This window comes from Podarcis vaucheri (genome assembly GCF_965113315.1).
Source record: "Podarcis vaucheri genome assembly, chromosome: 4".
NCBI lineage: Eukaryota > Metazoa > Chordata > Lepidosauria > Squamata > Lacertidae > Podarcis > Podarcis vaucheri.
In genome coordinates, this window is record NC_138762.1 from 99273371 (window position 1) to 99301072 (window position 27702).

At 43.7% G+C, this 27702-nt stretch overlaps 1 protein-coding gene across 14 annotated transcripts in view; it reads left to right on the plus strand.

Moving 5' to 3' along the window:
* Positions 1 to 3828: 3828 nt before the first annotated feature.
* The window catches only part of MBNL2 (muscleblind like splicing regulator 2), an 87769-nt gene continuing 63895 nt past the window's right edge, over positions 3829 to 27702 (plus strand). For 10 of the 14 annotated variants that reach the window (XM_082218778.1, XM_082218787.1, XM_082218786.1 and 7 more), the window contains exons 1-2: positions 3830 to 3957; positions 25061 to 25827. In XM_082218778.1, coding sequence (XP_082074904.1) covers positions 25654 to 25827 — 174 coding nt within the window. In that variant the 5' untranslated portion in view covers positions 3830 to 3957; positions 25061 to 25653. Of the gene's footprint in view, positions 3958 to 14467; positions 14614 to 25060; positions 25828 to 27702 lie in introns of those variants that run through there. The other 4 variants (XM_082218782.1, XM_082218783.1, XM_082218784.1 and 1 more) reach the window with 3 other exon arrangements.

The window sequence follows — 27702 nt, forward strand, 5'->3', positions numbered from 1 at the left end:
AGGAAGACTGCTGCTTCATGGAAGTTATCCATTTTTAACAGTACTGGCCTCTTTGGCCACCTGAAACAAGTGAACAACTTAAAATATGCATCCCTTTCAAAGAAAGAAGTGAGCTGATGTAACAGCACAAAGGGCAATAAATGAGGTGCAGTTTGTAACGTTCCCGAGATTGCTCTTTCAATACCCACCCACTAGGTGCGTGATCATTTGGCACATGATGGGAATTCACATTAGAAGACTGATGTGGCATTTTATTTCCACCACTCTGCGGAACTCATCTTCCACCTCCCGGGATGCCTAAGGCACACATTTTCCCATGCTCCAGGGGGTGCTACTTCAGTTCCCGCCCACTTGACAAACGGCCATTTCTAACAAATATTTCTTGGGACTAAGAGCAGGCAAGCAGAGGATTGTGAAAGGAACATCCTTCCGGCCCTTTGTCTGAATATCAGCTGGTGATCAGGAGCAACTTAGCAATATCTCCTTAAATTCTCCATGCAGAACCCGGCATGAAAAGCAGCAATATTCCCAAGAAGGAAGAGAAAGGAGCCATAGTGGATGGACACCGGGTCTCAGGCCTTACGAGCAGCCAGGGAGCAATCACCTCAGATACACAGGAATCTACTTTATACCAGGTCAGACCTTTAATGCCATGATGAACTGGCATCGAGTCTCCCGGGTTTCAGGCAGGGAATTTCCCTAGTCCTACCTGGAGATAAGGGACGCGGGTGGCGCCGTAGGTTAAACCACGGAGCCTAGGGCTTGCCAATCAGAAGGTCGGTGGTTTGAATCCCTGCGAGAGGGTGAGCTCCTGTTGCTCGGTCCCTGCTCCTGCCAACCTAGCAGTTTGAAAGCACGAAATACAAGTAGATAAATAGGTACCACTCCTGCGGGAAGGTAAACAGCGTTTCCGTGCACTGCTCTGGTTTGCCAGAAGCGGCTTAGTCACGCTGACCACATGATCTGGAAGCTGTCTGCGGACAAACATCGGCTCCTTTGGCCAGTAAAGTGAGATGAGCGCCGCAACCCCAGAGTCGTCCGCGACTGGACCTAATGGTCAGGGGTCCCTTTACCTTTACCTGGAGATAGGGAGGCATTTGTTATGCACAACATGCACTCTGTGACTGAGCTATGATCCTCACTCTATGATAGTACTTCATAACAAAAGGCAGAACACACACACTTTGTACAATGATAGTATTTCATTAATGAAATATACCCATTAATTCATCATTGACAAGCTGGAACAATATACTGCGTTGTAACTACATGTATATAAAGCAAAGAATATCTTCAGAGAGATACACAGCATTGATCAAAGCAGTGGTTATCAATAAAGATTTCTGCTGTGCAAGTAATGATTACAAAATAATAGGGAATATTGTCTTGGGTCTAATTATGCTAGTCGGTTTTTCACTTTTGGTTAGTGAGAAAGTGGAACCCAGATTTAAGAGGTTACTAAGAAGAATTGTTTGCCTCTTCTCCCCGCCTCTGCTCCCATTTTGCTTGTTACTATTTCCAATTCGTAACAGGTGTGTCACAATCCTGCCCCTATGCAAAGAGTAGGGGGACGTGGAGCTTCTCGTGACAATGGTGAATGAGACATCAACCAGGTGTGATAACTTAAGGCTATCATGCATGTCCCTTCTGCGCAATACACTGAAAGCTGTATCATACCACTTTGAACAATCACAGCTCTCCGCACACCACACCAAGAATCTTGGGAAATGTAGTTTGTTAAGGGTGCTGAGAGTTGTCAGATTTCTCCTAGCAGAGCTACAATTCCCAGAGTTCCCTAGGAAGAGCCATTGTTAATGCATTTGAGAAAATGTCACTCTGTGAGGGGAGCAGGGGTACCCTTAGTACACTTAACAAACTACAGTTCCCAGGATTCTCTGGGGAGAGACATGGGTGCTTTAAGTAGTATTACATTGCTTTAAAAGTTTAAATCAAAAGTGCAGATGGGGCCCTGTTTGCAGCAGAAACTAGCTCTGGGTGATGCTGAGGGACTGGTGTTCATATCGCCAAGATGCTCCTCCGCTCACCATCCCCACATTTCAGGAACAGTTTTCTCCTTTGAAAACTATGTACAGTATAAAGTGATATATGTAATGGAGAAATATGCAATCTGCAAATGCCAGCCCAAGATACTCTACTGCCTGAAGTGGGACGGCAAATGGTGCCTCTACCACTCAGTTAAAAATGCATAAAGTTATTTGGAACCTGAGGTAGAAAATCCCACAGGTGCCTTTCCTCCTCTCTGGTAGTAAAAATACAGTAATGATGATGATGACAATAAATTAAATGACCAACAATTCACTGTCCTTTCACAACACCCATAATCAGCTTGTACGGCAGGCCCTGCCAGAGGACTTTTAATTCCAACCCCTCAAATGATATCCCACCTAATGGACTGGGGAGAGAAGCAAGACTAGTGACAGCCTGACAAAGAAGGATAGAACTTTCTTTATGTATGCTACAACAGCAGCAAGAATACTTATTGCAAAGTATTGGAAGACACAAGATTTACCCACCCGGAAAGAATGGCAGATGAAGCTGATGGACTACATGGAACTGGCGGAAATGACTGGCAGAATCCGAGACCAGGGAGAAGAGTCGGTGGAAGAAGATTGGAAAAAAATTAAAGACTATTTACAGAAACACTGTAAAATTAATGAATGTTAAAAGGATGCTGGAATGAAGTTATATGGCTTTAGCAGAAATGTTATAAAGAATTAAGTAAAAATAGACTGTTAATGGGCTAAAGGGGAAAAAATAAGGTTAGATTGTGTTAAGATAAATTATGGGACAAAAACTGAGAAAGATGGAAAGGATTTGCTGAAATAGCTAACTGAACTAGAATACAAAAAAGGGAGGTGTGAGGAGGTCGTCGAAACAAGTAAATGAAAGACAAGATATGGAAATATTGGATGTGTTTTTAATTGTTTCTGTTTTTGTTCTTGTTTTTGTTAAGATAAGCAGTGTTTTTTGTTTATTATGTATTGTATTGTTTTGCTTTGTTTAACTCTTTTTCTTCTTTTTGTAATTTTAAAACTCTTAATAAACATTACTTTTTTAAAAAAAGACTAGTGACAGCCGAGCTAAGAGCTCAATTCAGAGATTTGTTTTGTGTCTTTCACTCAAACGGTGCAAGCTGGAAAAAGCCAGGCTTATTCGGCTGTTGATTCTCATGTTCTATGACGCCTGGTTCCTATCACGGTGTGCATGTTTTGAAAGCAAGCCCATTTCAAGGGCAAATAATGCCCGTTTTTCGTGCTTTATCAATAGGGTGGGGAAGAGAAAAAAATAAGAAATATGATGGTTATGATAACTAAGAAATATGATGGTTATGATCTGTCACTTTTTCACAACTCGTGAGGGCCGAGGGCCCCCCCAGGCAAGGCGAAGAGGGGCCTCGGCTTCCCCGTCAGCCAGCCCAGCCCCTCCGCGTTCACCTTGGCGGAGCCGCAGGACTGAGGCGGCGGCGGCGGCGAGGCCTGAAGCGCCGCGAGAGGGACTGTCGGTTTCCGCCCCACGTCACGCTTCGCCCGCGCCTGCCTCCCTGACACGGAGGGGAGGGCCGGCGAGCTGAAAGCCGAGGCCGCCCCACGCCGGTGCCTAAAGCTGCGAGGCGGGTGCGCCTCCGAGGGACGCGCGGCGACCCCCGGGCATGGGCCGCAGAGGCGCCGGGGGAGCAGCGGGCTGAGGGAAGCCGCCCGCGTCTCCCGCCGCCCGGCGTCTCCTCGCGCGCTGCCTGCCGGCGGGGGCTGCGGCGGCGGCTCTGTGAGGAGGAGGAGGAGGAGAAGAGGCGGCGCCGCGGCGGCTTTGGCCCGGCCCTTCGGGGTGGGCCCGGGCCAGCCCGTCCCCAGCGGCCGCCCCCGCCGCCGCGCCGGCAGAGCTGGCAAGTTCCTGCCTTTCGCGCCCAGCCCCAGACGCGGCTCGGTCTCTCCGCGGCAGGTGAGGGGACGAAGCGGAGGCGGGCGAGGGCGAGGGGAACCTTGGCGAGGCGCGCCGGCTCCTCCCGAGAGCGCGCGGCGGGTGGCCAGGGGCGGGCGGCGGGCTGAGGGGAGGACGCCGCCGGCCTCTCTCCCGGGGGCGGCGGGAACGCACGTAGGGAACGCGGGCTGGGCGGAGGGTCGCGGCGGCGGCGGCGGCACCTCTCCGCCCGCCCGCGCGCAGCGGGTGCTATGGCGATGAGCGCAGGTTCGCTGCGCAAGAAGAGCCGCGGCGTTGCCAGGCGCCCTGTTTACCCTCTAGACCCGGGTTTACGCGTTTGGCGTGCTCTGTTCCCGGGGACCCGACGCTCGCGCATTCACACGAGCAGTTCGCGCCCGAGGGGCTGCCGGGTTTAACCCCTGGCTGTCCGGCTCCCCCCGCGGCTGGTGGAGCGTCGGGAGAGGCGTTATTTGCAAGGGACGCGCGTGCGAAGGAGCAGAACGCCTCTCCCTCTCTTTGCTCAGGGAGGAGGGAGGAGTAGTTCTGACTTAGATAAGATTAAAAGCCATGATGGGAGCCAGATCCCTTTCCCTTAGGGTATGCCAACTTGGTCTACTACTCCTTCAATCCCCCCCCCTAATAATAGTAATAATCATAATGACACCAACGCCAAGGTCTCCTGCAGCTGACTCAGGCCTTTTTCAAATCTTTCCCCTCCCCTCCTCTCCCCGAGTAATGAGTAGCATATGTAACTTGGGATCCGCTTGAATGAGGCACAAATGCGTTGGTTTTCAACAGTTTTTTAAAAGATCTGACGCATCTGCGTCTGCCCTTGCGGAAAGAAGAATAAAGTTACGTGCCTGTCTGTCCAGGGTACAACAGTGTCAGGCTACTGAGAACGTGTGGAAAGAAAGCCACGCACTCCCTATTACTTTTGGTTCAGTGCAGATTCACAGTTTTGTTAACTCAGCATTTGGCAACCCCCGGTGCTTTTGGTGGTAGCAGCAGCGAGCAGCTCATGTTTGCATTTGGCTGAGTTGTTTCAAGCAAGGAAGAGAGCCTGACTGCAAGGTGCTTTGTATGGTGGTGTTTTCTAAATGTTTTGTTTCCTGGTTCTGTAGTTGCAGCTGTTGGCGAGATTGGTGCAAGAAGTAACATTCGTAGGGACATTGCATTTACAGAAGTGATCTGGCGCCAGAAACAGAGTTCAGAGACAGTAAAATATGTTGTTCTCTTGGCTGTAAGAGGGAAAGATGAAAGAAAATGCAACACTAGAGACAGAGGAATTTTACATAAAAACAAGGCTTCAGACACTGAGGCTGCATTGGGATGGTATATTTTTTCTGCAGGCTTGCAATTCATAAAATCCCATTTTATGCTGTATGATATTGTCTGAATGCAAGAAAACATTACATTTGTAAAAATGCTGCAATCCTATGCCTACTCAGAAGGAAGTCCCATGTGCTCACTGATACTTAAAGTGCAATGTGTTTTTACTCAGAAGTAAGTTCACTAGTGGTGCTTGCTCCCTAAGCAACTATGTTTAGGATTTCAGTCTTCCTCCCAGTTAAACCTGCATGGAATTTCAGACTACATCCCACTGAAATCACTTGAGATTTACTTCTGAGTATATGTGCTTAGATTTGTGCTGTGAGTGCAGTCTCCTCCGCCTCCACTGGACTCGGTGAAGAGAACCACCTTGGTTTTAGTGGAACAAGCTCCCACTCCTGACACAATCGTGCACCAAAGGCTACATACCAGTGGTGTGAAACAGTGGGTGCCATCTTACATTCTCATGCGTATTATAAGATAGATAGGAAGGTGGCACACTCCATTCAAACCATGCATGGTAGAAGGGGGTCATATACATTTGTTAATTTGCGCACCCATATCCAGTCTCCCAGTCCACCATTGGTGATGGTGGACTCTGCTTCCTGCATGTATCTCTCTTGGTGGGTTGGAACAAAAAGGTGTAGCCTTACCCGTACTGAACTCATATTAAAACTTCCCATTTAGTGAGGGGAGATTGTTGCCTAGGGAGAGTTTGCAAATTAAAATGATCATAACATGCTTTAAAAATGGCATTAAAGGTTCTGTGCAATTGTCAACATGTGGGAAAAGCTGGCAGCATAGCTGACATTTGTTTGTTTTGTACCTGGCTAGCGCTGTCTTGTTGCTTTTAAGTTGCTGCCTTAGCATTATTTATTTGATTCAGTTGTCTCAATGTATTTCGTTTCGTCTTAACAGGCAGCTTGAGAACATTTTAAATATATGAAAACTTTTGAACTTTATATTAAAAAACCTGAACTGAACTGTGATTCCCATCAAAAATATTATCACGTGTTTCAAGCTGCTGAGCTGTGGCATTTAGACTTGCAGCTTGCCTTTGTAGTTCTGAACTAATTATAATAATTTTATAAACACTTAAATGCAATGTTATATTAAAGGATAAAATTAGCACTATATGGGTGCCTTGGAGCCACTTTTAGGATGTATGAAACCAACATATGGTAGTGAAATGTTGGTGGGCACCTAACATTGTTCCATCGACTTGGGTAGACCACACATCCAGTAAATGAACTCTGAATTGCAGTGGTTGCTTAAATCTATAAACCTAAGGCTATATTGGCCCTGCATAGGGAGTTAGTAACTAGGAAGTGGACACAATAGAGCTTGCTTCAAAGTAAACATGGAAAAGGATTCTGTTGCACGTTGGTTCATTTCTTTTAGAAATGTGGGGTTGTTGGTTTTTTCCTGACTAGTGAGAATACCGAACAGTCATACCAAAATGACTTGCTTTGGATATTCTTGGGTTAAGTCCCATTGAATTCATTGGGAGAAAACAATACTGTATGTGGATCGTAATTTAACTTTGCTCCAGATAAGTGAATTTTGTATCACTGTAGCATCTGATAATTACCGTATTTTTCGCTCTATAACACGCACCAGACCATAACACACACATAGTTTTTAGACAAGGAAAATGAAAAAAAAATATTCTAAACGAAATAGTGGATATATGATTTTTGTGGTTCATGCTGTGGCCACAGACATGTGATCTGACAGTTTGGAGTAGCCCAATGCAAAAATCCTGAGGATCCATGTGGATCCGTGCTTTGTAACCACGGAGGAGGGAAGGAAGGGGAACCATGGATCCTCTGCTCACGACTGCAGCAGATCCCCCCGCCACCCGCAGGCATTCGCTCCATAACACACACAGACATTTCCCCTTACTTTCTAGGAGGAAAAAAGTGAGTGTTATGGTGCCAAAAATACGGTATACTGCCTGGTTGCCTCCTTAATTTACTATGTCATAAAAGTAGTGGGGTTGTAGCTGCTGTATGTCATGGGGGAAAGGGCCCAACTCAGATATAATGAATACAGTGTTTAATTAAATATCTTAATAGGGGCATGTAGAAAAATGAGAGAACGATTCTTCAAGTTGTGGAAGAACTGATGTGTCATCAACTCCTTTCTTTTGTTCTCCTATTCTCATCCAAGCTGCAACTTGTTGCACACTCATAGTTTTCTCATTTAATGTTTAACTCTGCAAACACACCCTACCCAAAGGAAGATGCAACCATTGCCAGGCAGCATCTATTACTTCTTTACACATGTCTAAACCTGATCCTTAAAGCTGGTATCTCAATAGGCTATCATTGAATCACATGGAATGCCAGATGTTCAAAGAAAATGGGCTACTGCCTGTTTACAATGGCTGCACTTGTACATATTGCTGAACCATGGTCTAGCACTACATGCATGAGTGTAAATGAACTGAGGCTAGCTCTTCTGCAAAAATAGCCCTGCATTAAGGAGAGAGATCACTTTTTTAATTTTGGGGTGTGGGTTGAGCACAGGTCTCTGATGGAAAATGCTTGTCCATTTTTGAAATTTTATCAATGGCAAGATAAACTTAGATATTGTTGACTGCCCACCCCACCCCACCCCAGCTCACATTGGGTTGAGTAAAAAATAAGTTAAGGTACTTAAAAATAAGTGGATCATCTTATTTTTGGAAGAGCCCAAATTTAGACTCCCTTGTGGCCCCCAAACCCCATGTCAAGGTGCAATCATTATAAGCCATGGAATTTCTGTGGCTTATAATGACAAAACCCCTCTAATTAGGACCAACCAAAATGTCACAAAATAGTGGCAGACTTTCTCTTCATCAGGCAACTATTGCGCAAAGCAGATGATGGGGCAATGAAGAAAAAGCAAAAGTAAAATAACAGTAAAATAAAAGCAAATTATGGTTAAGCATGCCTGAAAGGAATCCTCTTGATGTTCTCTTATCAGCCTAGCCTCAGGACAAACCCTCTCCAGAGTAGTTAATTCTCATACAAATATACCAGTTTACCACATTCTTTTCATAGAGTTTGCAGTTTCTGTGCATTTTGCCTATTAAATGGTGAGAATGTGCATTGTGTGAGAGGAGGCAGCTGTCTCCTTATCCTCCCATTCTTTTAAGAGTTATTTAAAAAATGGATCTGTTTGGGAGCTCTTTTTTTTTGTTTTGTAGGGGGGAGGACAGTTTTCCTTCCTGGTGTTCTGGCCAGGGCATTTGTCAGTACCTGCCAAACGGTGATGCTGTTTGGCTGCTCATTATGCCCTGGGAGTTGTCCTTGCAAGAGCTGCATCCACCTTCTCCAACATAGGCATCTACCAGGTAAAATTATAGAAGCAAATTACAGCCAGGGTTGGAGAAGCTGTAGCCCTCTAGATGTTATTGGCTGTACACAGAAAACATTTTCGGCTTACCTTGAAACCAGTAAAGGGTAAAACAGTCTTCAGATCTTGTGGTGTGAAGTGCTTACTGTGTAGCTGGCCACAGTGAAGGACTCCATGCATGTCTATTTACCAAAGCCGTGTCCAGATTAAATTGAATTAATGAAGATTGACAGGTATTGTGTCCTCAGTGGGAATGATAGGGACACCCATAACAGATAGGGATCCGTCTCCTCTTGTCACTCAGGTCTAAAACCTTGGGGACTTGCATAAACTACTCTTGTACTTGGCACTTCAGGATAGGCTGGAATGCTTTTGTGTCAGATTCTTAAGGCTGTACAGCGGTACCTCGGGTTACATACACTTCAGGTTACATACGCTTCAGGTTACAGACTCCACTAACCCAGAAATATTACCTCTGGTTAAGAACTTTGCTTCAGGATGAGAACAGAAATCGTGCGGTGGCGGCGCAGCAGCAGCAGGAGGTCCCATTAGCTAAAGTGGTACCTCAGGTTAAGAACAGTTTCAGGTTAAGAACGGACCTCCAGAACTAATTAAGTTCTTAACCTGAGGTACCACTGTATCACTAATGCACACAATGCAAGATTGCTCTTGAAGTTGGTTTCGAGGCTTCAGCTGGTGCAGAGTACAGCAGGAGTCAATCTGCTTGCCGGATTAGGTCATCACTGGCACAGCACATGACGTGGGTCAACTGTCAGCATTGTTGGGCACCTACCTAAGCACTGGGAGCTCAGACGGGGTCATTGCCAATTCCACTGCCATTGGAATCCCTTCCACCACCAGAGCTGTGGCATGACACTGCTGCCACCACGCTGTTACATTCTTCAGTCACTTCCCTTGTCTTTGTGCCCTCTTTCTTTTCATCATGCTTATCCAGAAGCAGTACGGGGGCTTAGCTGATACTTGGCTCTGTTATGCAGCAGGTGGCCATCATGGCAGAGGCAATGCCTGACGTTCTTGGGGAATGTAACCTGGTGGTTCATAGAATAGAATCATAGAATCATAGAGTTGGAAGAGACCACAAGGGCCATCAAGTCCAACCCCCTGCCAAGCAGGAAACACCATCAGAGCACTCCTGACATATGGTTGTCAAGCCTCTGCTTAAAGACCTCCAAAGAAGGAGACTCCACCACACTCCTTGGCAGCAAATTCCACTGTCGAACAGCTCTTACTGTCAGGAAGTTCTTCCTAATGTTTAGGTGGAATCTTCTTTCTTGTAGTTTGGATCCATTGCTCCGTGTCCGCTTCTCTGGAGCAGCAAAAACAACCTTTCTCCCTCCTCTATGTGACATCCTTTTATATATTTGAACATGGCTATCATATCACTCCTTAACCTCCTCTTCTCCAGGCTAAACATGCCCAGCTCCCTTAGCTATTCCTCATAAGGCATCGTTTCCAGGCCTCCTTTTGGTTGTCTCCTTTTGGCTCAGATCACACACTAAGCAATAACTGCCTGCTGCCAGGTGGCATGTCTGTGGAGATAAGGAGACCAAAGTGAGTGTACAAAGGAGATGTGCCGTATGGGAACTCGGGTGGTAGAACCAGCCGGGGCCCATTAGTAGCATGAAAAGACTGATTTAAACCTGATGTTGCCCTGCATGTTTGTGCTTCGTAATCTGAATGGACTCCCCAATTCTATGTCTTGGCCTTGACCTATAAGTCATAAGTGTTTGGGGAATTCATATTGACTGTAGCAGACAACATGGCAGGGCTGCCTCTGGCTGAGTTGCTGCTGCATAATGGGAAAGAGAGTGGTATGGGTAAGGCAGCTGTGAGGTTGGCGCAGTGCAAACACACTGGCAAGAGCACAGGAGTTGTAATGCGCTGGGCTAGATGCTGTATGATTTTGTTGACTTTTTACTTATTATTTTGTTACTTATATATTGCATTCTATAGGTTTCAGATTGTAATGCAAACCAATATAAGAAAGGAAAGAAATAAAATGCAATATTAATATTTAAACTGATGGATTGTTGCCTTCCGTATTCCACCATGCACCCACAGATATGCCATGGACCAAATGAATAAAAATGCAATATTAATACAGTGGTACCTTGGGTTACAGACGCTTCAGGTTACAGACGCTTCAGGTTACAGACTCCGCTAACCCATAAATAGTACCTCGGATTAAGAACTTTGCTTCAGGACGAGAACAGAAATTGCGCGGCGGCAGTGTGGCGGTAGCGGGAGGCCCCATTAGCTAAAGTGGTGCTTCAGGTTAAGAACAGTTTCAGGTTAAGAACGGACCTCTAGAACGAATTAAGTTCTTAACCCGAGGTACCACTGTATTTAAACTGATGGATTGTTGCCTTCCATCTTCCACCATGCAGCCACATATGTGCCATGGACCAAAATAAGTTTTCAGGCCACAGTTTGGGAACCCCCAACCTAGAGCAAAACACTGGGGCTGGGAGCATATCCAGTCCATTCTGCAACCGTTTCACTTGCTGTTGGTTCGCTTCCGTACTGAATTCAAAGTGCTGGTTTTAACCTTTAAAAGCCTTTATTGGACTGAGTGGCTTTCATACTGTCCTACCCACCATAAATTATAAGCATGGATTGGGTGCTGAGCCTCTATTTATTTATTTTTAAAATATATAAGCTGCTCTTCTTTGTCAAAACACCCTCAAAGCGTTGCACTTGAAATTTAAAAACAAAACACACAAGTCATACTTAGCTTTAGGGAAATGATGGGATGCTTTTCACAGTCTTCCTAAACGTTAAGAGAGAAGGCACTAGATATGCTTCTTGAAGGAGAGAGTTTCAGAGTTTGGATACTTCATCCATGAAGGCCATCTTCCATGTATTCACCAGCTGAACAGGATGTGGAGCAGGGCTTCCCTCTAAGTTCTCAGTAGGTTGGCAGAATCTTGTAGGAGGACAGCAAACCTTTTTTGCAAGAAGGTGTGTAGCCTATGCTGCGGGTGTAAGTGACAGAAGGCACTCCTGTGAGGTGCAGTATTGAGTCCAGGAGCAACATTGGCCTGTAAGTCTACTTTGATGGGATAGAGCAAAATGCCCCTTGAGCATCAGCATCAGACAGACGATGTCTGCATTCAGTCTCAGCCTAATCAACCTCATCCACTTCATCAGTTCCGAACACTTGCTTTAGCACCTAGCTGTTTAGTTAATGAAGTATAGAACTGGGTTTCATCAACACGATGATGATACCCAACTGCACAGCTCCAGACTATCTTGCCCCATGGCTTTGTGTGTGTGTGTTGAGCACTGTGTAATAGTATCAACTCCTGTGGAGTCCCACTTGACAGAACCCAGTAAGGAGATAATCTTGCCTCATCAGTTATGGCTCCTTTGCATGTGTTCAGTTAGGCTTCCCTTTCGTTCCCGTTAGAATAAATCACATTTGTTCTTCAGAGTGCTATTAAATGTCCAATGCTTACACTTCGGTGACTGAATATAGGGATGCTCTAGTCTAGACCATGTCTTAACAAGCTGGTCCATGGAAGAAAAGTGTCCACAGGCATCATTCAGGTGGTCAGCAGTGTATCCTGTGAACCTCCCTAAGACCTGCGGTTGTAGGCGGTATACAAATTTAATTAATAATAATAATAATAATGATGATGATGTCTATGTATTTGTGGTTGAAGATGAGTGATGGCACGTCCATTGCAATAAGTATTCCTAGTGATTTTGAATTGCATTTTATTGTTTCTTTTATTTCTTATGATTTAATGTATTGCAATTCGAAATCTACAGCACGCAGTAAAATACAGCGTATGAGAAGTAACATTGTACAGCTTCTAGCACAGTGCGTTATAATTGCTGCAAGAGGCAGACAAGTTGTCTTCTAAGACACTCAGCATTTTTCAAGTGGTCCATGGGTGGTGGGGAATGTTTGGGAACCATGGCTCTAGACCAGGGGTCTGCAACCTTTAAGACAAAAAGAGCCACTTGGACCCGTTTCCGAAGAAAAAACAACAACTGGGAGCCGCAAAACCATTGCGACATTTAAAACAAATATATCTCCGGAGCCACGATCTGACAGCGGGCGGGAAGGTGACGTCGGGGCGGTGCGTGACTAACGCACGCACCGCCCCCATGCGACGTCACAGCCAGTACAGCGCCCGCCACAGTGAGGAGTGTCGGGGTGCACAATGCGCCTCCTCCCCTCACTAGTATCTGCCCCGGAGCTGCAGCAAAGATGTAAAAGAGCCACATGCGGCTCCGGAGCCGCGGGTTGCAGACCCCTGCTCTAGACCATTATCTCGTTGAATGCATGTATTAGCCATTATAGAGCATTGTAGTGTAGGAAGGAACCTAAAGGAACTGTTTATTCTTCAAGTGTTAGTTTTTCCATGAAGCGAAACTCTCAGGAAATAATAATAATACTTATTTATTAAATTTGTTAGTCTCTTTATCTTGTCCAAGGCAACCTGAAGCGACTTACAACCAACCAAACCATGCCAAGAAATCGCGGGAGCTAATTAAAAAACGCATCTCTAGTGTGCCCCAGGAATTATATCTCAATCTGTACCTCAGCATCCAAATTATTGGTAGATACGTGTTTTATATATAACCCATTTATTTATAGGATTTCTTACTTTGACAGTAGGTCCCAGGGCAAGCTGCAACAATATAAAATAAGTTAAAACAATTTACAACAGAAAAACTGAGCGATTCCTAAATTATACGGGTTGTATCCAATGTTAGTTTTAATTCAGAGTGCATCAATAGAAATTAATGAGCATGACTAACTTAGATCCATTAATTTCAGTGGGCCTACTCTGAGTAAAATCTAGTTGGCTACGGCTCTGAATCTCAACTATCAAACATCAGGAAACTATGCAACAAAAATGCCAGCTGTGCTTCTGTGGGGAGCTAGTTCCACAGGTGTGCCCTCTCTGTGGCTGGGCTGCCACATCCTGAACTTCTGAAGGTGGCAAAACCACCAAGAGGGAACCCTCTGCTGATCTTAACACCCCCCTCTCCCCAAAAAATAATAATTCTGTAGGGATGAAGACAGTCTCTCAGGTCTTTTCCTACCTCATGTGTGCCGAATGTAACTTTAAAAATATAACATCGGACTCTTTTTCAAATTTAGAAGCTAAATAAATGAGGTAATGCTGTAGTACGTTGTTTGTGGCAAACCTCTTTCTAAGAAAAAATGCAATTTCCGCATTGAATGTGGAGATTATAAACTGCTTGTCTAAATTCATCAGCTTTTATTTTGGCAACCTTTTTTTAAAAAAAGTGAAGGTTACATTACTTGGATTAATATGCACGAACAAATCTCAGTACCAACAGATGGCAGTCTGTTACCCATAACCCTGTACATGCCAGCACTACTGCTTCTGAGGGGGGGATGTTGACTCTTTAGTCTGATTTTAAAATGTAAATTATTTCCTTCAGTATTTGTGTGCATGTTCTCATGTGTTTTCTTTCAAAGCATTCTCAAATCAGCCTGCGATTGAATCGGTACCTGAGCATCTGGTGGTGTTTCTCGCCTACCCGCTTCTCGCATTTCTGTTTTCTTGTAGAGGTGTCATTTTACCTTCCCAAGAAACACCATTTTCCAGGGAGATTCCTTTCTCATTGGCGTGGACGCATTGTTTTTGCACATTAGGCAAGCTGCGCTGCCTTGTCAGTCAATGCATTCCAACCAGTTTAAGACCAACAGAGCTGCTGAACTTCTGTGTGATTGGCTACAGTGGACTGGGAGGGATTTTGCTGGAAGGAAGGGCTGCGGTTGTTCCCCAACAGAGTTCAGGCTGCCTTTGCTTCATCATCGAAAGGAAAATCCCCAGATAAAGCGTACGGCTTCCAGAGAGGCGGGAGAAAATAAGCAGCGGTAATTATTTCACCGGAGACTTGTTCATCGTCATGATGCAATCGAAAAGATAGGACCGCTATTGCATTAGAGTGTTTTGTTTGCGTGATTTAAGTGTCAGATAGACAGAGCAACACAAGGTACGTAGGAGGCGGGTTTTCTTTTACTGAATGTTTAAAGAGTTTGCTGCAGTATGCTGCATACCATATGTGTTGCTTAGAGGGGCAGAAAAAGAGACACCCCCCCTGTACAAAGAGTCTCTGTAGGATGTTTGTGTTTTATTAAGAGAATTCAGTGTAAAGCAATTCAAGTGATCCTGTCTCTCTATAGGGTGATGGGACAGATCTATTGAAAAATAACACCTTTTTTGTGGGGAAACAAGCAGTCAATGTTTCCAAAAAGTATTGCATGTCTAAATGAATCCCAAGAACCTTGAATCTGGGAAGGGGATTAATGAACTTTGCAACAGACAGATTCGAAAGGAGTTCATGGAATAAAACATTCTGTCTTGGGGGGGGGGGCGGATGTCAGCTTAAACTAACAGCACAACCCTGTGCCAGTTTCGTCAGAAATAAGCCCCGCTGTGTTCAATGGGGCTTACTCCCAGGTAAGCCTGTGATTGTTTTAGTTAAGCTACCTGCCAAAATTTGGCAATGGCCATAATTTCTAAAAGGAATCTGTTTCTTCACAAAAGAACAGTGGAAATCGTAGCCCATTGCAATGTACGTCTCCATGATTTGATAGCAGTGATTGATTTGGAGTGTTATTTTCAAACTTGTCATGTTATTTCCAAAGTTGTCAGTACTGTAGAACCCTTATATAAAACAGAAATGGCCAGGCTAGTAATAGTTACTGCAGATATCTTATCTATATACATTTTTAATGAGAACACACAGCCAGCAGAATAATTTAATGAGGAGGTCTGGCTTTTAAAGCCGAGACATGTCAGTTTACTTGATAAGAACTAGCTACAAGCAGCAACAGAAGCTTTATGTTGAATACGAGATTGGGGAAAGCTGCAGTTGGGATGAAAGACTCTTGATTCTTCTGAATAGAAAGTTGGGTTTGGAAAGGCAGAGTTTACTGTTAATTTCACTGTCTTCTATACCCACTGTGTTCAAGAAGAAATTAATTTGCAGAAATTGGTTGTTAGTTGTTCATTTCTCTCATTTTTTTCATTCTTGACTATTGTTTTTACACACACATGATTTTATGATGAAGGTTTTTAAAACTGAAGCATGAAAAATACTAATTCATGATCTGTCATGGATATTTAAGCATACAGTTCATTTCTCAAAACATTTCTCAATTAAAGGAGTTCAGACTGAGCATGCTTTCAGAGTTGAACTATAATATCGTATTTAGCTGCTACCAAACAAACTGGTATTGCAAAAGCAGAATAGTAACTGTCTGGTTTTTAGGGCATCTACTTAAAGATTTATCAAGTTGCTTCTATGCAGTGCAACATCTCTGTAATTTTAAGAAATGTTCCAATTTTGTTTCACTGAAAAATGTTGTACCTATCTTTACAAAGTTGCACATAATTTTTAGTTAATCCGAATGCGCAAGGGATTTTTCTTGTACAGTATCTGTTAAGTGAGGAGTCGCTTAACTTCTCATTTGTCCTATCATTTACTTCCTGATATGGCAGAGTGTTGATTGGAATATAGCTGGTGCAATATAGCTGCAATTATATATCCAGTTTTCTGGGATTAAACTTTATTGAACCCAATGAGACTTTTGGGTAGATATGTGTAGGATTGTTCTGTGATTGCCTTCATTTGTTCAAAGAGCTGCTGGAAGGTTGATATTGATATAGGCTGCTTGAAATTACTAAAAAAAAAGGGGGGGGGGAGAGAATTGCCTTTAGGAATACTTAAGGAGTAATTCTACAGCAGCATAAAGCAAGCTTGCCATAAAGTAAGCCAGTTTTAAAGTTACACCAGATCCAAACTCTGTTAAGCAGAGGGGTTGTTGCTACCAGGCCTAAGCCTGGTGGAGCAAAAACAAGCCTTTAAATAGTGTTTTAGTTACATTTCCCTTTTTCCTGGTTTGATTAATTCTGGGTTAGCTGTTCATATGACTGAGCTGAAAGGGCTTAGAATCCAGACAAAGTCCCACCACACCCCAGAACACCCCATTTTCAGGGCTTTCTCCAGTTTAAGATTCACTGGATCTCAGGTAAGCTGGGATGGAGGAGATACTGGCATATCTCTGGCTGAGCCGAGGTTGAGGGAGTTAAGACAGTGTAGCCCAGCTGTGCCAATAATCTCCCTTCTCAGCCAGAGATCTGCTGGATCCTAACCCACTCATCCCAGTGGATCATTTTATCATTTCCCCTGTAATTGTAGCTCCTTGTATGGCATTGTTTTTTAATTCTCCCAACTTCAGATTGCTTGTAAAGATAGTAAAGGGAGGACACTACTATGCAACTCGCTGGCTGATGTTATATGTAAACTCTGATAGATAAATTGAAACACCAAATCTACGAGTCCAAGATGAAGATAAGGTGCCACCCTAACAATAAACAAGACCCAAGTTTTTATTTGTATTCTGTTAGTATTATCTATAAGTAAGATATCTGTCACATATATCTAATATATGATTTAAATAACTTTTCTTAGCCACAACCTGGTGACCTCGAGATGTTTTGGATTCTACAGCCTCCACCAACCTCTGCCAGTGTGGTCAGTAATCACGGATGATGGAAACTGCAGTTCAAAACATCTAAAGATTGTGGAAGGCTAGTTTGGAGTGTTTCAGCATCTTACACAGCATCGTTTCAGCAGATATAAGAGGAAGCACATAGCACTAGTACTTTGGGGCTAGATTGCCAGCTCGTTTTCAGGCCCAATTCATGGTTCTCATGTTAGTGTTTTAAACCATAAACAACCTAGGCCCCAAATATATGAAAGGACACTTCCTTCTCTACAGACCCTCTTGGGGGCTAAGATCAACAGAGGGTAGTTCCTCTGCCTGTGGAAGTTTGGTGTAGTAGTGACTGGAAGAGAGGGCATTCTCTGTGACAGTCACTGTGTTGTGGAACTCCTTACTTACAGAGGTAGGTCTGGAATGCTCATTATACAGCTTGCGGCCAGTTCTGAAGACGTACTGCATTAACTGGCTTTTGACACTCAGGGTGTATATTTTTAGGACCCACCTTGTTTTGGGTGTTGTAAGTTGTTTTAAAATGTTTTTAATACTGTTTTTTTAAATGTTGTAACCTGCTCAGGGACCTTGGGGGAAGGATAGGATGATGATGATGATGACAATGATAATAATGATAATTAACAATGATGTATGGGGTGTTAAGGGACGCGGGTGGCACTGTGGGTTAAACCACAGAGCCTCGGACTTGCCTATCAGAAGGTCGGCAGTTCAAATCCCCGCAACGGGGTGAGCTCCCATTGCTCAGTACCTGCTCCTGCCAACCTAGCAGTTCGAAAGCACGTCAGAGTGCAAGTAGATAAATAGGTACCGCTCCAGCAGGAAGGTAAACAGTGTTTTCGTGTGCTGTTCTGGTTCGCCAGAAGCAGCTTTGTCATGCTGGCCACATGACCCGGAAGCTGTATGCTGGCTCCCTCGGCCAATAAAGATAGATGAGCTCCACAACCCCAGAGTCGGACACGACTGGACCTAATGGTCAGGGGTCCCTTTACCTTTACCATTATGGGGTGATAGGGGAGGAGTAGCACCTCTGATCCCCACTATGCACTCAGCTCTCACCTGTGGCTCCTAGAAGCTGTCAGTATGTGACAGCAGCCACACACCAGGAAAGGCTTCAACTGGCTGGCTAAAGCAGGGTCTCAAACCCTCAGTGAGTTAGGGATTTCCCCTACATGCAAAGATAGGCTCCAGCAGATGGAGTGGAAAAAAGCAATAGCGGGTCCAATGGTCAAGAAGGCAGTTTTGGCACATGCCATAGAGGGAAGTGAGGGGCAGATTGGGCTCATCAACCTGAGAAGGCAACCCATACAAGAGAAGGAGAATTCTGGTCCTAAACCTCCACAGCCTTACATGATATCTTTGGGAGAAGAAAAGGCCAAGGAGTAAACCCTACACAAATTCAGAGTGGTGTCCCTAAGACAGTTGGATGGGGACTTACATGCCTCCTTCTGGAAAATTCTGCAGCCAAGCTGTTGTCAAACGTGTTGCTCTGCTTTCCTTTGGCCCACATCAGAGAGACCTTGTTGTCTGGGCAGCCCAGGACCTCCATACACAATGCGCAGGTTTGCATCCCAGGTAGGTCACTGGTGCTGCTAATGTTCACCCGTGGAGGTGCACTCCATTGTCTCTTGATACGGATGCCAATAACAGCAGCAGCAGCAGCAACAACAACAGCAGCAGTAATAATGGAAAGCAGACTTGGAGGAAAGCAGCCACTGCGATAGCAAATGGGAAGGAAATTGAGCATGAAGTGTGGGAATGCGCTGTAACAATAGTAGCTGGGGCACTCCCCTTGTGGAGGACACTGGGCAAGGCAAGCAAGATATAGTGCACCTGAATCATACGTTTGCAGTACTAGCTACCTAAAACCCAAGATTTTTTTCATTCTTCTAGTGACAGTTTTGGGTCGAGACAACCTTTATTAGGATGATGGTACTCTGAATTGGCCCTATGCCACAGTACTTGGGATGCGATGGAGTTGTGTCATGCATAATTTCCTTTTTGCACGATCCTCTGGGGATCTGACTAGTTTGGAAAAGAATTGTCTGTACATATAGGCTGGACACCACTGAGCAGGAGTCGCATGCGCCTCCGTCCTTTTGCTTGAGACATCAACAACTATTTGCTTTCTAAGTTGTTTTGTGCAGTGCGTCATCTCTCTCTGCTTGTGGCACATTGTGCTCTGGACTGCCAAGACTTGTGAATGGATAAGTCCTGCTGTTAGGCAGGAAATTGTGCTAGAACACTTGTGGCAAAAAGTCTGTGATTACCAAGGTGTGGGCCCTTCATTGGGTGGGCACTGAATGCTCTCATTGCAGAAAGCACAGCTCAAGAGAACTTGGCAGTATATTTTTAACTTCAAGTAGTGTGAGGAAAATGTGAAGTATATACATCTCTAAATATACATGTGGACACTGAGGTAAGGCATGCTAGCCTGAAAAAACTATTCCAGAAGTATTTAACACTCTTTGCTTTTACTCGTGATGGATGTTGCCTGAGGCTGCTAGCAGAATACATTAGAATAGGGTGGAAAGGTACTCCAAATGCCAGGTGCCGTATTCACCTGCAGGTATAAGAAGAATTCGTTAGCAACCATGAAGGTTTCATTTATGCACTGATATTAGAGGGAGTGATGGTGGAAATTGGTATGGTTGCTATTGCATGTTATCGTGTTGACTCTTGGGGCATGATCCGGTTCCACTGATTTTAATGGGAATATTAACCATGTGTTTAAATAACTTGCACTGAAATCAATAGATGCTTAAAATCTTTGGACTGGCAAGACTTTGGCCTTTTGATTTATATCTCATTAGTGCATTAGCTTTTTGGAAAACAGAAGAGGTAATGCTTAATAAACATAACTTGTGTATATTCCCTATTGAATTTAATGGGGCTTATGTGCACCTACGTTCAATCAATCAATCATTCCAATCAGTTAATTAATTAACAGCCCTTCAGCCCAAGGATCATTGGGCGGTTTACAGTATAAAAACACAAAAATACATTTAATATAAAGATACTAGTTGGAGTTGTTGTTGTAGTAGTTGTTGTTGTTAGGTGATATTTGCTGATGTGGTATTTGAATTTAGAATACAATATATGGATACTTAAGAATGACATTGATAAAATAAAACTACTATTAAGCAAAGAGGACAGTCTCGTGCAGAAATAAGATTTGAAATTTGCCTTATGTCCTCGAATTCCGCAAACATCCATCTGGTAATTGGTAAATAACAGCACATCTACAATTTGAGTTCCTGCATGAATTAATTAATATCCGCATATCATCTCTTTGATATACTGTGCTCTGCTGTTGCTCCCTTGAGTGTATTGATCTTAATTGCCATTCTTTTGCTAATTTAATTTTAGCTTCTGATGGTAAATTCTTTCCTGTGTTCCCCTCACTCCTTCCTACTACCTGGAGTGAAGCACGAATTAACATTACATATGTACCCATTCAAAACATGTTTCAATAGTTGACAAGGGATGCAGACCATTATATACATTTTGTAATTTAATAACCATACATATTAAAACCCCAATATATCAAATCCCATTGATTTCAATTGGGTTTATTGGCTTGGAGAATTTGTGGATACTTTACACTCTGATCCTAATCCTAACTGTGATTACATGGAAAATAAATTCCAATAATTTTGGCAGGTCTTGCTTCCTAGGAAGTGTGTTTATACTGAAGTCTTTGGTTTTTATTTATCTCCCGATTCAGTTGAAATATTACCTTCTTGATGGTTGAGCCAATTCATCACAATGGGATTTCACACTACCAAAAAACCTCTGTATGTCCAAATCCTATGAGAATTAAGAAGTACTGCTGACATTAACAGCAGAAACCAGATTCTGTGGGGACTTACTAGATAGTAGCTAAGCAGTTTGAACTCTCCCACGTGATTGGGATGAAGAAACAGGGCTCAAAGGAGTTGAGATCTGGAGACAGCACATACACACACACTGTATATTTAAAGCACATGACTTACCTCAAAGAATCCTGGAAACGGTAGTTTAACCATTGCAGAGCTACAATTTCCAGCATTTAGTTCCTAGACTACTTCGGGGAAAGTCATGTGCTTTCAATGTGCATTAAACTTGTGGTGTGTACACAGCCAGAGAGGCAGCTCCCGCCCGGCAAAGGTAACCTTTAAATCAGACCTCAGCGTAAAGGTGTCCTATAGAATCTTTCCACTTTCAGAGCTGTTGCAAGTTTGCATTTGCTAACATAGCATACGCCTACTTACACTTTTAACTTGCTTTTGTGGCATCAGGAAAGACACCCTCATTTAAGCAATGTGCCTTTTTGCAGCGAGTTACTAATGGCTTTGAAACTAACCTGACTGGCCTGATCACTTTCCACTTGCAAGAGTTGTTATCCATTACATCTTGCCTGGGCTTGACCGACAAACCCACAGGCAGAGTAGACCTAAGGCAGCAGATTTTATTAAAGATTTCACAAACTGCTTCCAAATCCTTGTTTGAAATTGAAATCCTAGTGTGACGTAGGTTTGGAAGCGGTCCTGGTTAGGGCTGGCCTTAAGTTGCATGGCATTGGCAAGCTTTGGTTATTGCAAACCACAGAAGGGAGGGGTGAAGCTGCTGCGCGTGAGGGGAATGGGGCAGAACAAGGACTGCTCAAACTTGTGGAACATTCCCAATCATTTGTTGATTAGGTGAGCATGACATGTGAACCAGTATGGTAAGCTAAACGTAATTGGCCTGTTGGCTTTTCAAAGCGCATCCCAACAAAGAATGGATGTCTCTCTGCAGTGAATTCAGTGTACAAGCAAGCCCCTATACACATTGTAGTGACTTCGAAGTTCTTTAAGTTTTACCTTAATATGTGTGTATTCTTATTTCAGCCTATTCTTAGGTGAGTTATCTTAGAAGCATAGAATTGGAGGGGAAGAATCATAGAATTGAAGGGGACTGCAAATGTCATCTCGTCCAACCCCCTGCAATACAGGAATCTCAGCTAGGGATACCTCAGTTGGTAGAGCATGAGACTGTTCATCTCAGGGTTGTGGGGTCAAGCCCTACATTGGGCAAAAGATTCCTTCATTGCAGAGGGTTGGACTACATGATCCTCACGGTCCCTTCCCAACTCTTTCATTCTATGATCGTGTCTTCTGTTCTTAACATTAGATACACTGCAGATTCTTTGAGATTTGTTTCTGATGAGTTGTTTAGAACAGCCTCACACGTCATGCAATACCTGCGTTTGCTGCTCAGTTTCTCAAGCAGGTATAATTTGTGGACTTGTAATGCTGAATGCACACCAGAAGGGGACCTTCAGCCAGCTAGAGCTGTTAGCATGTGCAGACAGCTGTTGGTGTGCATCTGCCCTTCACACTTAATGTGTGTTAGTCAAGACACTGGTGTAGTGCTAGTATATCCCCAAGAAGTGCTGCGTACAGAAGTTTATTTTATGTGCATTTGATGGGGTTGACCAGTTTTAGCTCATTTCTGAATGAAGCAGAGAAAATCATAACAAAAAGGAAGAGAGTAATGATCTAAGAATTGTGTAAGAAGAAAAAGGTGCTGCCGGACTCCCACAGGGATCTGCAAGCAGTTTTGTGTGGATATTGAAAAGCATGGGGGATAAAATGGAGCCTTTAGGATCCCCATGGCATAATTGCCGCAGAGGAGAGCATCCATCTCCCAGCACAACCGTTTTGCAAATGACTGTCCCAAGTAGGGAGAAGAACCACTTTGGTGCTGTACTGCGTGCCGGAGAGGGTGGAGTTGCCACGGAAGTGACTTTAGGAAGCTTGTCAGACTAATGGTCTATCTAGTTCAGTATTGTTTTTTCTGCCTGGAAGTAACTTTCTAGGTTTTCAGATCGTGCTCTTTTCCAGCCCTTCCTGGGGCCCTTTGGATGTGCTCTGTTGCTAAGCCATGGCCACTCCCCAAAGTCCAAAGACCCTCAGACTTGCTCTTCTCAGCTCACCTAGTAGAACATTGCAGCTGATGTGAGGGTCCGTGGAGTCCTGAATCCTTCAGACCCTGGTCTGCAGCACCATACAGAGGAGCACGATAACCCACTGTTATGATATTGAAGCAATGCGGCTGCGAGCTGCTGCTAGCTTGGAAGCAAAACATAATGGGAATGTTGAGACTGTTCCATGGGAAACAGAGGGACGGTCTTTTCACAGTGCGAAGCACCGGAATTAGCTCACAGTGTAATATGAGCTGTACTGGAAGTACGGGAGGAGTTTGTCTCTCTGCTATTGGAGTTTGAAGAGAGCAGACGTGCTTCTGTAACGCTGCAAAGACAGAAATAAAGGCATGTAAATACGTTTCTGTCTATCTCTTTCCCCTGCCTGGGGGGGGGCAGGAAAGAGTGGTGTGTTCTTCTCACGCTGAGGAGGATCGCCGATCGCGACCTAGCCTGTATCCTGCCGGGGAATGCAGACAGGGAGGTCAACCGGAGAATCAAGCCGGGTGCCTGGAGAGTTGCCAGTTTCTCCTGAAGGCAGGCTTGAATCCCAACACCCACCACACCCAGGAAGGTCCCAGCGTTGTAGGGAGAGATACAGCCACCCTGTCCTGTTGCTTAAGGACCAGTTCAAGGATTTAACCATGATGGGAAGGGAGATGATGTTGGCAGTACAACAACCTGTGATGAATCCTCACTGCCATTATCGGGGCACAAGGGGTGCCTTCTCTTGTCACAACAGATTTCAAAATACATTAACTAAGCTGACCCAATACACAATTATCCAGCCTTGCATAAAGGAATTCTTTTCTGGAGAGTTTTTGCCGTTGTAGCAACATGGGCCCTGCTTCCTTTGCAGCTGGTGGTAGATTTTTCGTCCCGCTTTCCCACATGGCCTGAACGCCACCCGTGCTATTATAATATAAAGCCAGCTTTGAAGTAAACCCAATAGATTTTCTTAATAAGCTCATTGCTATCCTGTAAATAGCACATTAAAAAAAACCCAACCTACCTTATAGTGGCCAGTGGATCAGTGGATCAGATTAAGTAATCCTGGCAAGGAAGATGTGGTTCATTTTAATGAAATTGTTACTTGTAGGTGAACATTATAAATAAGAAAACAAATAAAGCTTGATCAGCCTTGCAAAATAATCCCATCCATTTGATTCCTAGTACACGTTTTGCTACATTTTAAGTTTAATTCTGTGGTGCCAGTCACGATGTTTTGCAATGAAATCTATTTAGGGTTACAGACCTTGTCTCTGCTAAGAGATGAGGAACGCTATTTTTTTCCTGGAAGAAGGCACATTCAGAGAAGGCCTTTACCTCCTGAGGAAATGAGGACAGACTGCTTGGAGATAGCTGCTGAATAATGCAAACTGGGACTGCAGCCCTAAACACTGAGCATGCATAGGATTGCCTTATGAGTAGTAAAATGATGAACTGGAAACTGTTATAGAGCCTTCTGAATAGTAAGCATGTTCATCTGCATTATGCTAGGACTAGAATGATCAGTAATTTGTTTTATATTTTTAATTTTAAAATATGTAGCTAGCCCCAAGACTGAGTGTCAAATGCGTTAAAACATTAAGAACTTTGTCTTCTCCCAGCTTAATCCTTCCCTCCCAAAGTCAGCCCAGACAGACAAATATCAAGTAACAGTGGAAAATGCTCATTTGTGTTAGCAGGTCTGAGGTGGAAAAAACCTTCAACTGATACTGATAGTGAAAGTGACTAGTTAATAATAATAAAAAAAGAAGGAGTGTTTCCTGCAAAACTTGTGTTTGTCATTTAAGGATGAAGAGATTAGCTCATTGTGCAGTTTGTGCTATATTTCCTTTACATATCCTTGGCTTTAAAAATCTGTGGCACATTGTAAGAAGCAGCTAATGCCATAAAGCTACTTAGATAGGGCGAAAAACCACAGGTAATTTGAAAGTTGTTTGAATAAGATTTCTGCTTTATTTTCACAGGTCCATGCATTGCAAGTGCCTTTCTGAAGTCACTCGTACAAGAAACAATTTGTCTGCTTTTTTCCAGAACGATTTCTCTGCCAGCTCTTACCTTGTGTGTCATCTGCAGCAGTTTGCCAGACACTTGATGCAAAACTGACTCCTGCATTTACAGAGCCTGAGGAAAATATTAGTTTGGGCATGAAAACTGCTGAATGTGTAGCTCTTTCCGTGTAATCAATGCCAACAAAGAGGACACAGTGGGCTAAAATGTTGTTGAGGAATGTCATTGCATGAAAATAAAACTTGCTTAACAAAACGGTGTCAACAAAACCATCGAGGGACTCACATTTTCTACATCCAGAAATGCTACCGAGCATGAATATTGTGCAGCCAAAAGTCTACAAGTGGCACATATTGATTGATGATTGACATGCTTGCTGATAAATAGTTGTCTCATTCAGCTTTGTGCGCATTGGACTCTCTGAAGCATTTATTACATCATTGCTGCAAGGAGCTATTTACATTGAAAGGGTTTCCCCGAGTTGTTGGAATTCATAACTCGAGGTGATTTCATTAACAGCAACTCTCAAAATCTAAATCAGTTGTACATCATGGCTTTGAATGTTGCTCCTGTAAGAGATACAAAATGGCTGACATTAGAAGTGTGCAGGCAGTTTCAGAGAGGAACGTGTTCACGCTCAGATGAGGAATGTAAATTTGCACATCCACCCAAAAGCTGCCAGGTTGAAAATGGAAGAGTTATTGCCTGCTTTGATTCCCTAAAGGTAAGAACTAAACATTATGTGTCTTGTTTATGGCAAGAAATAATGGTTAATAGTTGCAGTGTAAATTAAATACAAATTATGGTTTGTATTAACAGCAGCTTAGAATCCAGACTACGATGTGAGCTTCCAAACGTACAGCAGGCAAACCATGGATTGGAACTTGCCTCTTTTTGTTTCCCCAACCCCTCTCTATACCCAGCTTAATTAAATTCACTGCTGTCTGTGTTTCAAAAGTCTGGTCTGGATAGAACAGCAGACTATGGTGTTCCACAGACTAGGACAGGCATAGGCAAACTCGGCCCTTCAGATGTTTTCCCATCCCATCAACCCTGACCACTGGTCCTGCTAGCTAGGGATGATGGAAGTTGCAGCCCCAAGACATCTGGAGGGCTGAGTTTGCCTATGCCTGGACTAGGAAGTCAAGGAGGGAATAGGAGAATGGAGGCGGGTGAAGGGGAACGCATGAGCCTGAAACTATTAACGAAAGCCAAACATGGGTTTTCCATTGCATCCAAACTAGATCACCACTCCTTTTATTTGAGGTATTGTCTGAATTCAGCCTGTGTTGTATCTTATTTGAAGAAGAAGGGGGGGGGAAGGGGAGGGGGAGACTGCATATTTTCCTTGTAGCTGTGAATCTCAAAGTCTGTGGTGTCACCTAGTATGCCATGAGTAATAAATTGATTTACATAATTATAAGCTCCTATGTTCCCAAAGTACTACCAAAGGAGGCTGCCCACTGTTCCTGCAGCTTTAATTGCTCTGGCCTTACCTCCCTCCTGTTAGCCTCCACAGTGTGGAGGTAATTCTTACACACAGGCTAATACATTGTGAACAACTTGTCTATAAGGCCACTTTCTCAAATGAGTCTTAAATGGCTATGTTTTGAAAACTTCTAATGTGAATGTACAAACTAGATGCGCTGGATGCACACTCAACTTTACTCAATCCCCTCTAGAATTAAAACTGATGATGCGATTTAGAAAAATCAAGAGATTCAAATGTGTTTAATACTGTCATATTCAGAAAGCACCCCAAGCTCCTTTAGCCACAGATTCCTGCAAATGACACCTTTAGATGAGGTACTTCTTCTTCCCTTGCTTATTCTATCCTACCCAAGTCAACTGGCCTGGTGTGTGAGAGTCAGAGCCCAGTATCTCTTGCCTGCGTCCCTAAACCCACTCTCCTATAAACCCCAACATTTCCAATTAGCATACTCAGCATCCCAGAAGCTGTAGAGCTTCACCAAAGCTGTTTGATAGTCAGTTGATGCTACAAGGTGCACATGTCTTCTTTCTTCAGCCACAACCTTCCTAAGCTAAGGGCAGCAGGGTTTCTGGGAGACCATTGGCTTTTCAGCCCTGCTCCTCACAGTCAAACTGTGGGATCAGCCTGAGAAAGTCTGTCTGGCTTCTTGAAACTTTTTGTTTGTATAAAGCATAGGAGTAACAAAAGTTTTATCGTGCATTTTTTATTGTAATTGGTTTGGTTGTTTATACAGGTATATTAAGAGTCAAATGCTTAGTTCTGAGAATCAAAAGACCTGTTTAGTTTTAAAACGTTGATGTGGTTAAATGATTAAGGCTATTTTTGGCTAGTGGTGGTACTTGGCTAGTGTGTAGACTTTTATGCTCTATTTCTCGGAATGGTAAGTACTTGTCTATCATGCCCATTCTCTCTTTGGCTTGGAGCCCCCTTCCATAAAATGTTTTTCAACTTTGTATGTCTTAAATCTAAGACATTTGGATGTATGCATACCCTTTAAGAAGAGGAAGTGTTTGCATCACCACCAAGATGCAAGTTAGTCTGCAAATATACATGCTGGCAGTAAACAGGTTCACACGATAACCTTCCTTTAGGATATTTCTGGTGTGT